The sequence below is a fragment of the Pristiophorus japonicus genome, chromosome 18 (assembly GCF_044704955.1).
Source record: "Pristiophorus japonicus isolate sPriJap1 chromosome 18, sPriJap1.hap1, whole genome shotgun sequence".
NCBI classification, from domain to species: Eukaryota; Metazoa; Chordata; class Chondrichthyes; family Pristiophoridae; genus Pristiophorus; species Pristiophorus japonicus.
In genome coordinates, this window is record NC_091994.1 from 23,930,189 (window position 1) to 23,946,063 (window position 15,875).

The following is a 15,875-nucleotide window of genomic DNA, read 5'->3' on the forward strand; positions in this document are numbered from 1 at the left end:
TCCTTAGACTGTGACCCCTGGTTCTGGACTTCCCCAACATTGGGAACATTCTTCCTGCATCTAACCTGTCTAAACCCATCAGAATTTTAAACGTTTCTATGAGAGCCCTTCTCATTTTTCTGAACTCCAGTGAATACAAGCCCAGTTGATCCAGTCTTTCTTGATAGGTCAGTCCCACCATCCCGGGAATCAGTCTGGTGAACCTACGCTGCACTCCCTCAATAGCAAGAATGTCCTTCCTCAAGTTAGGAGACCAAAACTGTACACAATACTCCAGGTGTGGCCTCACCAAGGCCCTGTACAACTGTAGCAACACCTCCCTGCCCCTGTACTCAAATCCCCTCGCTATGAAGGCCAACATGCCATTTGCTTTCTTAACCGCCTGCTGTACCTGCATGCCAACCTTTAATGACTGATGTACCATGACACCCAGGTCTCGTTGCACCTTCCCTTTTCCTAATCTGTCACCATTCAGATAATAGTCTGTCTCTCTGTTTTTACCACCAAAGTGGATAACCTCACATTTATCCACATTATACTTTATCTGCCACGCATTTGCCCACTCACCTAACCTATCCAAGTCACTCTGTAGCCTCATAGCATCCTCCTCGCAGCTCACACTGCCACCCAACTTAGTGTCATCCGCAAATTTGGAGATACTACATTTAATCCCCTCGTCTAAATCATTAATGTTCAATGTAAACAGCTGGGGCCCCAGCACAGAACCTTGCAGTACCCCACTAGACACTGCCTGCCATTCTGAAAAGTACCCATTTACTCCTACTCTTTGCTTCCTGTCTGACAACCAGTTCTCAATCCATGTCAGCACACTACCCCCAATCCCATGTGCTTTAACTTTGCACATTAATCTCTTGTGTGGGACCTTGTCGAAAGCCTTCTGAAAGTCCAAATACACCATCAACTGGTTCTCCCTTGTCTACTTTACTGGAAACATCCTCAAAAAATTCCAAAAGATTTGACCAGCATGATTTCCCTTTCACAAATCCATGCTGACTTGGACCTATCATGTCACCTCTTTCCAAATGCGCTGCTATGACATCCTTAATAATTGATTCCATCATTTTACCCACTACTGATGTCAGGCTGACTGGTCTATAATTCCCTGTTTTCTCTCTCCCTCCTTTTTTAAAAAGTGGGGTTACATTGGCTACCCTCCACTCGATAGGAACTGATTCACAGTCTATGGAATGTTGGGAAATGACTGTCAATGCATCCGCTATTTCCAAGGCCACCTCCTTAAGTACTCTGGAATGCAGTCAATCAGGCCCTGGGGATTTATCGGCCTTCAATCCCATCAACTTCCCCAACACAATTTCCCGACTAATAAGGATTTCCCTCAGTTCCTCCTTCTTACTAGACCCTCTGACCCCTTTTATATCTGGAAGGTTGTTTGTGTCCTCCTCAGTGAATACCGAACCAAAGTATTTGTTCAATTGGTCTGCCATTTCTTTGTTCCCCATTATGACTTCCCCTGATTCTGACTGCAGGGGACCTACGTTTATCTTTACTGACCTTTTTCTCTTTACATATGTATAGAAACCTTTGCAGTCCGTCTTAATGTTCTCTGCAAGCTTCCTCTCGTACTCTTTTCCCTGCCCTAATAAAACCCTTTGTCCTCCTCTGCTGAGTTCTAAATTTCTCCCAGTCCCCGGGTTCGCTGCTATTTTTGGCCAATTTGTATGCCATTTCCTTGGCTTCAATACTATCCCTGATTTCCCTTGATAGCCACGGTTGAGCCACCTTCCCTTTTTTTATTTTTACGCCAGACAGGGATGTACAATTGTTGTAATTCATCCATGCGGTCTCTAAACATCTGCTATTGCCCATCCTTGTCAACCTCTTAAGTATCATTCGCCAATCTATCCTAGCCAATTCACGCCTCATACCTTCAAAGTTACCCTTCTTTAAATTCTGGACCATGGTCTCTGAATTAACTGTTTCATTCTCCATCCTAATGTAGAATTCCACCATATTATGGTCACTCTTCCCCAAGGGGCCTCGCACAACGAGATTGCTAATTAATCCTCTCTCATTACACAACACCCAGTCTAAGATGGCCTCCCCCCCCCTAGTTGGTTCCTCGACATATTGGTCTAGAAAACCATCCCTTATGCATTCCAGGAAATCCTCCTACACCGTATTGCTTCCAGTTTGGTTAACCCAATCTATATGAATATTAAAGTCACCCATGATAACTGCTGCACCTTTATTGCATGCACCCCTAATTTCCTGTTTGATGCCCTCCCCAACATCACTACTACTGTTTGGAGGTCTGTATACAACTCCCACTAACGTTTTTTGCCCTTTGGTGTTCTGCAGCTCTACCCATTTAGATTCCACATCATCCAAGCTAATGTCCTTCCAAACTATTGCATTAATCTCCCCTTTAACCAGCAATGCTACCCCACCTCCTTTTCCTTTTATTCTATCCTTCCTGAATGTTGAATACCCTTGGATGTTGAGTTCCCAGCCCTGATCATCCTGGAGCCACGTCTCTGTAATCCCAATCACATCATATTTGTTAACATCTATTTGCACAGTTAATTCATCCACCTTATTACGGATACTCCTTGCATTAAGACACAAAGCCTTCAGGCTTGTTTTTTTAACACCCTTTGTCCTTTTAGAATTATGATGTAGTGTGGCCCTTTTTGTTTCTTGCCTTTGTTTACTCGGCCTTCCGCTATTGCTTTTTACCTTTCTACCATCTGTTTCTGACTCCATATTACTTTGCCCTGTCTCGCTGCATAGGTTCCCATCCCCCTGCCATATTAGTTTAAACACTCACGAACTGCATTAGCAAATGTTATCCCTAGGACATCAGTTACAGTCCTGCCCAAATGAGGGGAGCGACCTGTCAAAAGCCCAACGGGAGATCGAGAGCCAGCGGCAGTTGGTGAGAGGGGAGCGACCTGTCAAAAGCCCAGCGGGAGATCGAGAGCCAGCGGCAGTCGGTGAGAGGGGAGCGACCTGTCAAAAGCCCAGCGGGAGATCGAGAGCCAGCGGCAGTTGGTGAGAGGGGAGCGACCTGTCAAAAGCCCAGCGGGAGATCGAGAGCCAGCAGCAGTTGGTGAGAGGGGAGCGACCTGTCAAAAGCCCAGCGGGAGATCGAGAGCCAGCGGCAGTTGGTGAGAGGGGAGCGACCTAACAAAAGCCCAGCGGGAGATCGAGAGCCAGCGGCAGTTGGTGAGAGGGGAGCGACCTGTCAAAAGCCCAGCGGGAGATCGAGAGCCAGCGGCAGTTGGTGAGAGGGGAGCGACCTAACAAAAGCCCAGCGGGAGATCGCGAGCCAGCAGCAGTTGGTGAGAGGGGAGCGACCTGTCAAAAGCCCAGCGGGAGATCGAGAGCCAGCAGCAGTTGGTGAGAGGGGAGCGACCTGTCAAAAGCCCAGCGGGAGATCGAGAGCCAGCGGCAGTCGGTGAGAGGGGAGCGACCTGTCAAAAGCCCAGCGGGAGATCGAGAGCCAGCGGCAGTCGGTGAGAGGGGAGCGACCTGTCAAAAGCCCAGCGGGAGATCGAGAGCCAGCGGCAGTCGGTGAGAGGGGAGCGACCTGTCAAAAGCCCAGCGGGAGATCGAGAGCCAGCAGCAGTTGGTGAGAGGGGAGCGACCTGTCAAAAGCCCAGCGGGAGATCGAGAGCCAGCGGCAGTCGGTGAGAGGGGAGCGACCTGTCAAAAGCAGCTACAGCGGGAGAGAAAGCAAAATAGAAGTAGAAAGTAATCAAAAAGTGACGTCACAGCCAATGGGGTAAGTGATTGGCTGGTGATTGGTGAGTAGCTTTTCTTTTCTTTTTTATATCAGTAAGTGAACTGCAACATTGTTATTACCAATTTAAGGGTATCTAAGGTTAAGACATGGCAGGAGAGCTCGGCCATGTGATATGCTCCTCCTGTACCATGTGGGAACTCGGGGACACTTCCGGTGTCCCTGGGCGCTACGTGTGTAGGAAGTGTATCCGCCTCTAGCTCTTGACGGTCCGCGTTGCGGAATTGGAGCTGAGGGTGGATTCACTCTGGAGCATCCACGATGCTGAGAATGACGTGAGTATCACGTGTAGTGAGTTGGTCTTACCGCAGGAGAAGGGTCCACAGCCAGATAGGGAATGGAAGACCAGCACGAAGAGCAGTGCAAGAAAGATAGTGCAGGGGTCCCCTGTGGTCATCCCCCTGCAAAACAGATACACTGCTTTGAGTACTGTTGGGGAGGATGACTCATCAGGGGAGGGCAGCAGCAGCCAAGTTCATGGCACCGTAGGTGGCTCTGCTGCAAAGGAGGGCAGGAAAAAGAGTGGGAGCGCGATAGTGATAGGGGATTCGATGGTGAGGGGAATAGATAGGCGTTTCTGCGGACGCAACCGAGACTCCAGGATGGTATGTTGCCTCCCTGGTGCAAGGGTCAAGGATGTCTCGGAGCGGGTGCAGGACATTCTGAAATGGGAGGGAGAACAGCCAGTTGTCGTGGTGCACATTGGTACCAACGACATAGGTAAAAAAAGGGATGAGGTCCTACGAAAAGAATTTAAGGAGCTAGGAGCTAAATTAAAAAGTAGGACCTCAAAAGTAGTAATCTCGGGATTGCTACCAGTGCCACATGCTAGTCAGAGTAGGAATCGCAGGATAGCGCAGATGAATACATGGCTTGAGCAGTGGTGCAGCAGGGAGGAATTCAAATTCTTGGGGCATTGGAACCGGTTCTGGGGGAGGTGGGACCAGTACAAACCGGACGGTCTGCACCTGGGCAGGTCCAGAACCAATGTCCTAGGGGGAGTGTTTGCTAGTGCTGTTGGGGAGGAGTTAAACTAATATTGCAGGGGGATGGGAACCTATACAGGGAGACAGAGGGAGACAAAAATGAGGCAATAGCAAAAGACAGAAAGGAGATGAGGAAAAATGGAGGGCAGAGAAACCCAAGGCAAAGAACAAAAAGGGCCACTGTACAGCAAAATTCTAAAAGGACAAAGGGTGTTAAAAAAACAAGCCTGAAGGCTTTGTGTCTTAATGCAAGGAGTATCCGCAATAAGGTGGATGAATTAACTGTGCAAATAGATATTAACAAATATGATGTGATTGGGATTACGGAGACGTGGCTCCAGGATGATCAGGGCTGGGAACTCAACATCCAGGGGTATTCAACATTCAGGAAGGATAGAATAAAAGGAAAAGGAGGTGGGGTAGCATTGCTGGTTAAAGAGGAGATTAATGCAATAGTTAGGAAAGACATTAGCTTGGATGATGTGGAATCTATATGGGTAGAGCTGCAGAACACTAAAGGGCAAAAATCGTTAGTGGGAGTTGTGTACAGACCTCCAAACAGTAGTAGTGATGTTGGGGAGGGCATCAAACAGGAAATTAGGAGTGCATGCAATAAAGGTGCAGCAGTTATAATGGGTGACTTTAATATGCACATAGATTGGGCTAGCCAAACTGGAAGCAATACGGTGGAGGAGGATTTCCTGGAATGCATAAGGGATGGTTTTCTAGACCAATATGTCGAGGAACCAACTAGGGGGGAGGCCATCTTAGACTGGGTGTTGTGTAATGAGAGAGGATTAATTAGCAATCTCATTGTGCGAGGCCCCTTGGGGAAGAGTGACCATAATATGGTGGAATTCTGCATTAGGATGGAGAATGAAACAGTTAATTCAGAGACCATGGTCCAGAACTTACAGAAGGGTAACTTTGAAGGTATGAGGCATGAATTGGCTAAGATAGATTGGCTAATGATACTTAAAGGGTTGACTGTGGATGGGCAATGGCAGACATTTAGAGACCGCATGGATGAATTACAACAATTGTACATTCCTGTCTGGCGTAAAAATAAAAAAGGGAAGGTGGCTCAACCGTGGCTATCTAGGGAAATCAGGGATAGTATTAAAGCCAAGGAAATGGCATACAAATTGGCCAGAAATAGCAGCGAACCTGGGGACTGGGAGAAATTTAGAACTCCGCAGAGGAGGACAAAGGGTTTGATTAGGGCAGGGAAAATGGAGTACGAGAAGAAGCTTGCAGGGAACATTAAGGCGGATTGCAAAAGTTTCTATAGGTATGTAAAGAGAAAAAGGTTAGTAAAGACAAACGTAGGTCCCCTGCAGTCAGAATCAGGGGAAGTCATAACGGTGAACAAAGAAATGGCAGACCAATTGAACAAGTACTTTGGTTCAGTATTCACTAAGGAGGACACAAACAACCTTCCGGATATAAAAGTGGTCAGAGGGTCTATTAAGGAGGAGGAACTGAGGGAAATCTTTATTAGTTGGGAAATTGTGTTGGGGAAATTGTTGGGATTGAAGGCTGATAAATCCCCAGGGCCTGATGGACTGCATCCCAGAGTACTTAAGGAGGTGGCCTTGGAAATAGCGGATGCATTGACAGTCATTTTCCAACATTCCATTGACTCTGGATCAGTTCCTATCGAGTGGAGGGTAGCCAATGTAACCCCACTTTAAAAAAGGAGGGAGAGAGAAAGCAGGGAATTATAGACCGGTCAGCCTGACCTCAGTAGTGGGTAAAATGATGGAATCAATTATTAAGGATGTCATAGCAGCGCATTTGGAAAATGGTGACATGATAGGTCCAAGTCAGCATGGATTTGTGAAAGGGAGATCATGCTTGACAAATCTTCTGGAATTTTTTGAGGATGTTTCCAATAAAGTGGACAAAGGAGTACCAGTTGATGTGGTATATTTGGACTTTCAGAAGGCTTTCGACAAGGTCCCACACAGGAGATTAATGTGCAAAGTTAAAGCACATGGGATTGGGGGTAGTGTGCTGACGTGGATTGAGAACTGGTTGTCAGACAGGAAGCAAAGAGTAGGAGTAAATGGGTACTTTTCGGAATGGCAGGCAGTGACTAGTGGGGTACCGCAGGGTTCTGTGCTGGGGCCCCAGCTGTTTACATTGTACATTAATGATTTAGACGAGGGGATTAAATGTAGTATCTCCAAATTTGCGGATGACACTAAGTTGGGTGGCAGTGTGAGCTGCGAGGAGGATGCTATGAGGCTACAGAGTGACTTGGATAGGTTAGGTGAGTGGGCAAATGCGTGGCAGATAAAGTATAATGTGGATAAATGTGAGGTTATCCACTTTGGTGGTAAAAACAGAGAGACAGACTATTATCTGAATGGTGACAGATTAGGAAAAGGGAAGGTGCAACGAGACCTGGGTGTCATGGTACATCAGTCATTGAAGGTTGGCATGCAGGTACAGCAGGCGGTTAAGAAAGCAAATGGCATGTTGGCCTTCATAGCGAGGGGATTTGAGTACAGGGGCAGGGAGGTGTTGCTACAGTTGTACAGGGCCTTGGTGAGGCCACACCTGGAGTATTGTGTACAGTTTTGGTCTCCTAACTTGAGGAAAGACATTCTTGCTATTGAGGGAGTGCAGCGAAGATTCACCAGACTGATTCCCGGGATGGTGGGACTGACCTATCAAGAAAAACTGGATCAACTGGGCTTGTATTCACTGGAGTTCAGAAGAGTGAGAGGGGACCTCATAGAAACGTTTAAAATTCTGATGGGTTTGGACAGGTTGGATGCAGGAAGAATGTTCCCAATGTTGGGGAAGTCCAGAACCAGGGGTCACAGTCTAAGGATAAGGGGTAAGCCATTTAGGACCGAGATAAGGAGAAACTTCTTCACCCAGAGAGTGGTGAACCTGTGGAATTCTCTACCACAGGAAGTAGTTGAGGCCAAGTCACTAAATATATTCAAAAGGGAGTTAGATGAAGTCCTTACTACTCGGGGGATCAAGGGGTATGGCGTGAAAGCAGGAAGTGGGTACTGAAGTTTCATGTTCAGCCATGAACTCATTGAATGGCGGTGCAGGCTAGAAGGGCTGAATGGCCTGCTCCTGCACCTATTTTCTATGTTTCTATGTTTCTATGTTTTTGTACAGGTCCCACTTACCCCAGAACTGGTTCCAGTGTCCGAGGAATTTGAATCCCTCCCCCTTGCACCACTGCTGAAGCCACGTATTTATTCTAACTATCCTGCTCCCTCTACTCTGATTAGCACATGGCACTGGTAGCAATCCAGAGATTACTACCTTTGAGGTCCTACTTTTTAATTTAACTCCTAGCTCCCTAAATTCAGCTTGTAGGACCTCTTCCCGCTTCTTTCCTATATCATCGGTACCTACATGTACCACGACAACTGGCTGTTCACCCTCCCTCTCCAGATTGCTCTGCAGCCGCTCCGAGACATCCTTGACCCTTGAACCAGGGAGGCAGCATACCATCCTGATGTCTCGGTTGCGGCCGCAGAAACTCCTATCTATTCCCCTTACAATAGAGTCCCCTATCACTATAGCTCTTCCACTCTTTTTCCCGCCCTTCTGTGCAGCAGAGCCACCCATGGTGCCATGAACCTGGCTGCTGGTTCCCTCCCCTGGTAAGTCATCTCTCCCAACAGTATCCAAAACGGTATATCTGTTTTGGAAGGAGATGACCGCAGGAGGGTTTCAGCCAGGCCAGGCTGCCCGTTGGCAGGCCGGCTGAACCCGGGGCCAGTATTTTGCCGGCAAGTCGGCAGGCAAAAATTCTGGCACTTTGGCAGTGGGCTTTCCCCTTTAAGGGCGGCCGCATTGCCAGCCTGCAGTCATTCTGTAGAGGTACACTGACAGAGAAACCTGTCGGGGGCATCTCGCGGCGGGGAATTCACGGAGTTTTCCAACATTCCATTGACTCTGGATCAGTTCCTATGGAGTGGAGGGTAGCCAATGTAACCCCACTTTTTAAAAAAGGAGGGAGAGAGAAAACAGGGAATTATAGACCGGTCAGCCTGACATCAGTAGTGGGTAAAATGATGGAATCAATTATTAAGGATGTCATAGCAGTGCATTTGGAAAGAGGTGACATGATAGGTCCAAGTCAGCATGGATTTGTGAAAGGGAAATCATGCTTGACAAAACTTCTGGAATTTTTTGAGGATGTTTCCAGTAGAGTGGATAAGGGAGAACCAGTTGATGTGGTATATTTGGACTTTCAGAAGGCGTTCGACAAGGTCCCACACAAGAGATTGATGTGCAAAGTTAGAGCACATGGGATTGGGGATAGTGTACTGACATGGATTGAGAACTGGTTGTCAGACAGGAAGCAAAGAGTAGGAGTAAATGGGTACTTTTCAGAATGGCAGGCAGTGACTAGTGGGGTACCGCAAGGTTCTGTGCTGGGGCCCCAGCTGTTTACACTGTACATTAATGATTTAGATGAGGGGATTAAATGTAGTATCTCCAAATTTGCAGATGACACTAAGTTGGGTGGCTGTGTGAGCTGCGAGGAGGATGCTGTGAGGCTGCAGAGCGACTTGGATAGGTTAGGTGAGTGGGCAAATGCATGGCAGATGAAGTATAATGTGGATAAATGTGAGGTTATCCACTTTGGTGGTAAAAACAGAGAGACAGACTATTATCTGAATGGTGACAGATTAGGAAAAGGGGAGGTGCAAAGAGACCTGGGTGTCATGGTACATCAGTCATTGAAGGTTGGCATGCAGGTGCAGCAGGCGGTTAAGAAAGCAAATGGCATGTTGGCCTTCATAGCAAGGGGATTTGAGTACAGGGGCAGGGAGGTGTTGCTACAGTTGTACAGGGCATTGGTGAGGCCACACCTGGAGTATTGTGTACAGTTTTGGTCTCCTAACCTGAGGAAGGACATTCTTGCTATTGAGGGAGTGCAGCGAAGGTTCACCAGACTGATTCCCGGGATGGCGGGACTGACCTATCAAGAAAGACTGGATCAACTGGGCTTGTATTCACTGGAGTTCAGAAGAATGAGAGGGGACCTCATAGAAACATTTAAAATTCTGACGGGGTTAGACAGGTTAGATGCAGGAAGAATGTTCCCAATGTTGGGGAAGTCCAGAACCAGAGGTCACAGTCTAAGGATAAGGGGTAAGCCATTTAGGACCGACATGCGGAGGAACTTCTTCACCCAGAGAGTGGTGAACCTGTGGAATTCTCTACCACAGAAAGTTGTTGAGGCCAATTCACTAAATATATTCAAAAAGGAGTTAGATGAGGTCCTTACTACTAGGGGGATCAAGGGGTATGGCGAGAAAGCAGGAATGGGGTACTGAAGTTGAATGTTCAGCCATGAACTCATTGAATGGCAGTGCAGGCTAGAAGGGCCGAATGGCCTACTCCTGCACCTATTTTCTATGTTTCTATGAGTGAGGTGAAAATCGCTGGGTAAGTATTTTAATTTTTTTATTGATTTTATTGGCGGTGATACCACTTGGGTGGTATGGGTCCAGGCTGAAAAATCCCCGACCTGAATTTAGGTCGGGTCAGCCTGTTGAGCCCAAAGCGGCGGCCATTCAATTTTTAGGACTAGCCACTGCAAACGGGCACGAATGGGTCTCTTTGAGACCGTGAATTTCGGCCCCAAAATGCCTTGCTGCAATTATATGGGGCCCTGGTGAGGTCACACCTGGAGTATTGTGTACAATTTTGGTCTCCTTATCTAAGGAAGGATATACTTGCCGTAGAGGAGTGCAACGAAAGTTCACCAGACTGATTCCTGGGATGGGATGATTGTCCTATGAGGAGAGATTAAGTAGACTAGGCCTATATTCTCTAGAGTTTAGAAGAATGAGAGGTGGTCTAATTGAAAAATACAACATTTTTACAGGGCTTGACAGGGTAACTGCAGGGAGGATGTTTCCTCTGGCTTGGGAGTCTAGAATCAGGGGTCACAGTTTCAGAATAAGGGGTCGGCCATTAGGGACTGATGAAGAGAAATTTCTTCACTCAGAGGGTTGTGAATCTTTGTGGATGCTCAGTTGTTGAGTATATTCAAGCCAGAGATTGGTAGATTTTTGAATATTAAGGGAAATGAGGATAGTGCAGGAAAGTGGAGTTGAGAACATAACATGAGAAATAGGAGCAGGAGTAGGCCATTTGGTCTCTCGAGCCTGCTCCGCCATTTAATAAGATCATGGCTGATCTGATCATGGACTCAGCTCCACTTCCCTGCCCGCTCCCCATAACCCTTAACTCCCTGAGGTAGATGATCAGCCATGATATTGAATGGCGGAGCAGGCTCGAGGGGCCAAATGGCCTACTCCTGCTCCTATTTCTTATGTTCTTATTGGTGCGTCTGGCCAATCTGGCTATCCTGGCTTTTGATTATCCTGCGATTATTCCGAAGAATCCTCCAGCACTATGGTTAATCAAGCTTTAAATTATCATAATTAGTTCTGACGAAGGGTCATCGACCTGAAACGTTAACTCTGTTTCCCTCCACAGATGCTGTCTGACCCGTTGAGATTTAAAATTGTATAATTTAGTTTATATTGCCTCTCCTCATTCTTCCTACCAAAATGTATTACTTCACACTTCTCTGCGTTAAATTTCATCTTCCATGTGTCTGCCCATTTCTATGTCCTCCTCACTGCTTACTACATTTCCGAGTGTCTTGTTATCTGCAAACTTTGAAATGATGCCCTATATACCCAAATCCAGATTATTAATGTATATCAAAAAGTGCAGTGGTCCTAATACCAATCCCTGGGGAACACACTGTATACTTCCTATCCAGTGTGAAAAATAACTGTTCACCACTCCTCTCTGATTTCTGTCCCTAAGCTAATTTTGTATCCATCATCATCATCGTCGTCGTCATCATGATCATTCATAGGCAGTCCCTCGAAACGAGGATGACTTGCTTCCATGCCAAAAAAGGATGAGTTCACAGGTGTTTCAATGAAGGACCTAATATTTCAGGTCCTGAACTACATCCTGAAGGGTGGAAGATGCCTGTGCGTGGATTTTTTTTAACGTGTGGTGGCCGTTGCACACCAGCCACCACACGGGCTTGACAGAGCTAGGTCTTGGTCCAGTGGTGTAAGGGGGGAGGGGGGGAGGATGTCTCTACAAGGGGGATCAGGTTCCCTTCTGACCAACTTGAGCAGTTTTGAATCGCTCTTCCTCCCTTGTGTTCTGTACTCTGGGTTTATTTGGGGGGGGGGGGTGACAAAAATGTGCAGAGGACACTGGTTTGATGCAAAGAACTTCGTTTTTATTACAGTCAAAGTAATACAGGCTTATTACTCTAGTAAGAAAATACACGGCCAAACTTAAAATCACTCTAATAAAAAAACAATTCAAGGAAAGGTACAAGGTCAAACTTAAAATCACTCTAATAAAGAACAGTACAAGGAAAGGTACAAGGTCAAACAGAATCACTAATAAAGTACCATACACTACACATTCAAAGGTGGTTGCAGTAAAATTATACCTCCCACCTCCCAATACCTAATTCTAGCTAGGTTAGACTCCAGGGCAGGCAGGGACTTATGCTTACCAATCCTTTTGATAGCTAATGGTAGATGGTGATGTTCTTCGGGACTTCAAGACTGCGAGGCTGGAGACTTTCTCTCTCTCTCTCTCTCTCTCTCTCTCTCTCTCTCTCTCTCTCTCTCTCTCTCTCTCTCTCTCTCTCTCTCTCTCTCTCTCTAACCTCTGTTGAAAACAGTGGCCAGTTATACGATTTCAGTGTTCTAATCTTGCCGCCCAATCTGTTCACAATCCTTTCTATAATTTTGGCGGGCTTGGTTCTTCTTTGTAATATTTTGTCGGGCTCATTAAAGTTGATATGTCTTGGGTGGGTTGATGTTCGGAAAACTGTTTCCTGATGGAAATATTAGTTTGGTAATTGCAATACCTTTTGTGATTAGTCTTTCGCATACAGACTGGATTGGGCCTCTTTGTGATGTATATGCTGAAATGGTTTGTTGATGGGGAGCCACCTCTGGGTGATTTGTGATAGTAATGTCTCTTGTGGAGAAAGATTTCCAAATACTCATTCTTCCAGACAGGTTACCTCAGTCTTCACACCCAGACAGTTCCAATAATCAAGTGGGCTTCTTTTGTTCCCTAAGTCCGCCCACAGGCTTGAATTTGTCTTGTAAAAGTTCATAATTCTATTAAAGTTCGTAGTTTCTTCCATAATAGAGTTCAAAACTTTTCGGTAGATAGTCCCAAATTAAATTTCCTTTCGAATGAGCCCAAACACGGGGGGGTTCTGGTGAATTTTGCTCTCTGCAGTGGCAAGGGGCCACACTGCCACTGACCCTCTAATCCCATGGGTTTCAATTTTGCTAATAAGTCTATTATGTGGTACTTTGTCAAATGCCTAATATATATCAAAAATGTTTCTATAAAAGACTGCTCTTCCTGTCTGGAAATCCTCCTAATTCTCTGGAAAAGGAGTTTACAAAAGTCATCGCTAAGTACAGGATACAAACTCAGAACAGACAATTCTAGTTTCTATAGACAATTCGTTCCTCTCTCGTTCCCCCAAAGCTGTAAATCTATATCTTTCACACTCTCGCTTCTCTCTGTGCTGAAATCTAAACCCATTGCACCATCTCCAACGTTTCTCACCTCTGCACTCAGTTGTCCCCCTCCCTCTACTGTGGTTGGGTTCAGTTCTACGCCCCTTTGTGCAGAGTTACAATAAAATAATTGTGTGAGGTTTAACTAAAAAACTGACTGGTAGGATATAGAATTAATGCGTTTTACAAGTAACTGTCTGCTTCATAATTCTGCCACTCTCTCAGTATTGGTCTCCCCACATATATAAATGTTTTCAGAATCAGCTTTTTCCCTTTTTTTTTGTTGTATCTTCAGTGATATACTGAAGATTGATCTGCGTCATGCAGTCCCTTCCATTCTCTCTCTTTCAACCCCCAAAGTTGGTTTAGTGTACACTCTTGCATTGTTGTCGTCATTACTTCTATGAAAAATGTACCTTGTAGTGGCTTGCCTCCACGCTGCTCCCGGGCCCACGCCGCTCCTTTTATGGCCCCGACCTGCTGCTGATGGTTTCTCGCAGGTCGGGGCATCCATGCTTTTACCCGGTGTCCTGGCCAATATTTACCCCTCCGACTCCGGCTCGGCCGCCATCTCCTCTCAAGCTCACTCTCCCACCGGCTCCGGTGCTGATCTGACACGAGCTGGTGCAGGAGGGCAATTGCAGCGAAGAGTGACGTCAGAAAGGTCCAGGCCGGTGATTGGAGCGTGGGCAAATGCAGCAGGAGCGGCGAGATCGGGGCGAAGGAGCTGGCGAGAGACTGGAGGGATGTGATCGGGGCCCAGGGGAGGCGTGAGTTCAGGGGCCCAGAGGCAGCGCGGGCCAGCCCACACTCCGATATGTGTGCGCACTAGGCCCGTGCAGCAGAACAGGTCTCCAGTTGTCTTGGGTAATCCTTGCCACTGGACCAAGACCTAGCTCTGTCAAGCCCGTGTGGTGGCTGGTGTGCAATGGCCACCACACTTTTTTTTTAAATCCACGCACAGGCATCTTCCACCCTTGAGGATGTAGTTCGGGTTCTTCTTTCAAAACACCTGTGAACTAATCCTTTTTTTTTTGGAGTGGAAGCAAGTCATTCTCGTTTCGAGGGACTACCTATGATGATGATATGAAAAATGAGGTTAAAGATGTTTCATATTCATGGTGATTATATCCAAGATTTTTTGATCACTTTCAAAATCTATCTACAGATCTTTGTATGAAGTTAATGTCAGAGTTAGTTTGACCTTTTTGTTTTGTTCTTTCAACTAGTTTTTCCTACAGTTCCATTTCAAGATGGAAAAACCTATACAACCAACGAGCCTGCCTATTGGACCACCTGGAATGAAGAACCGGCCGCCACCACCACCACTCATGAATGGAATGCCACCAAGGGGCCCCATGCCACCAGATGCTATGCCACCTCCACGACCAGGAGGCATGCCTATGCCAACAATGCCACCAGGTGCCCCGGTGCCTCCTGGTGCACCACAGCTGCCTCCAGCTCCACAGGGTCCTCCCCCTGCTCCAGTTCCTCCAATGATTCGGCCTCCATTGCCCAGTGATGCTGCACCAGTGTCTGCAGCCCCTACCCCTCTTCCACCGCCAAGTGTTCCTCCTCCTCCTGCTAACTGACTTTTGTGTTTTTTAAGAATTTTGAGCTTTGACAATATAACTTTTGTGGATTGCTCTTTAATTTGTTATTTTGGTAGTGTCCACATTTCTTTCAAATGTACAGTACTTTGCAGTACTTCATCTTTCATTAAAGACATTTTTCAACATTTTTGAGTATGTGCCTCTTTTCTACCTTAATATGATTGTACTCTAGTAGTGCAACTGTTGCAGTTATTAAAATGTTCAATAAATGTCTCTGATCTTTATTGCACAGCCAGGCTATTGTATTTGAAAAGAAATCCATGAGATATGATGCATTGTCTTTCAGTAATTGTGTTCAAACTCCAGGTCTGGTTGATTTAAAAGTGTAATGTTGAATTGGAATCCGTAGGTTCTGTATACACTCAATGGATAAAAAGTTTCACTTTCCATTAATAATTGATCTTTATTATTGCAATTACCAATATTCTTTAAACCTGGTAAATTTAACTTAAACAGCATTATTGCTATAAATAAATTAGACTGGCTTGATTCACATATGGATTTGGGAGATGTTAACGAGAGCAGAAGCAACACAATGTTCCAACATCAAAGCTTAATTTTTATGGGGAGGGGATCCAACATGATTTTTTCCCTAATTTTTATAATTTAAATGTTTTAAGAACTTGAGGTTTGTATCTGTAATTACATACATCAGAAGCTAAACTGCGTGTTTACGTTACAATTAAAATTCTAATAATTATTTCTCAGTGTGACCTGTCAACAGAATTGTGTTCTGTATCTTTCCAATTAAATCCACATGACTCTATAGATCACTTTGCTGACGTCACTGCTCAGATGACACAGCAGGTTCTTAAAGATCTTCTCCCATGTCATCCTGTGGAGCTTGGGTCCTTTATTACACAGTGAGAAAAATCAATTGTAGCTTTGCTTTTGGATGGAAAATGCC

The 15,875-nt window shown here is 46.0% G+C and overlaps 1 protein-coding gene across 1 annotated transcript in view; it reads left to right on the plus strand.

Annotated features, from left to right (window-relative positions):
* sf3a2 (splicing factor 3a, subunit 2) overlaps positions 1 to 15,093 on the plus strand; it is a 35,797-nt gene extending 20,704 nt beyond the window's left edge. Inside the window, exon 9 of the mRNA XM_070859775.1 lies at positions 14,585 to 15,093. Coding sequence (XP_070715876.1) covers positions 14,585 to 14,947 — 363 coding nt within the window. The 3' untranslated portion in view covers positions 14,948 to 15,093. The remainder of the gene's footprint in view (positions 1 to 14,584) is intronic.
* Positions 15,094 to 15,875: the final 782 nt, after the last annotated feature.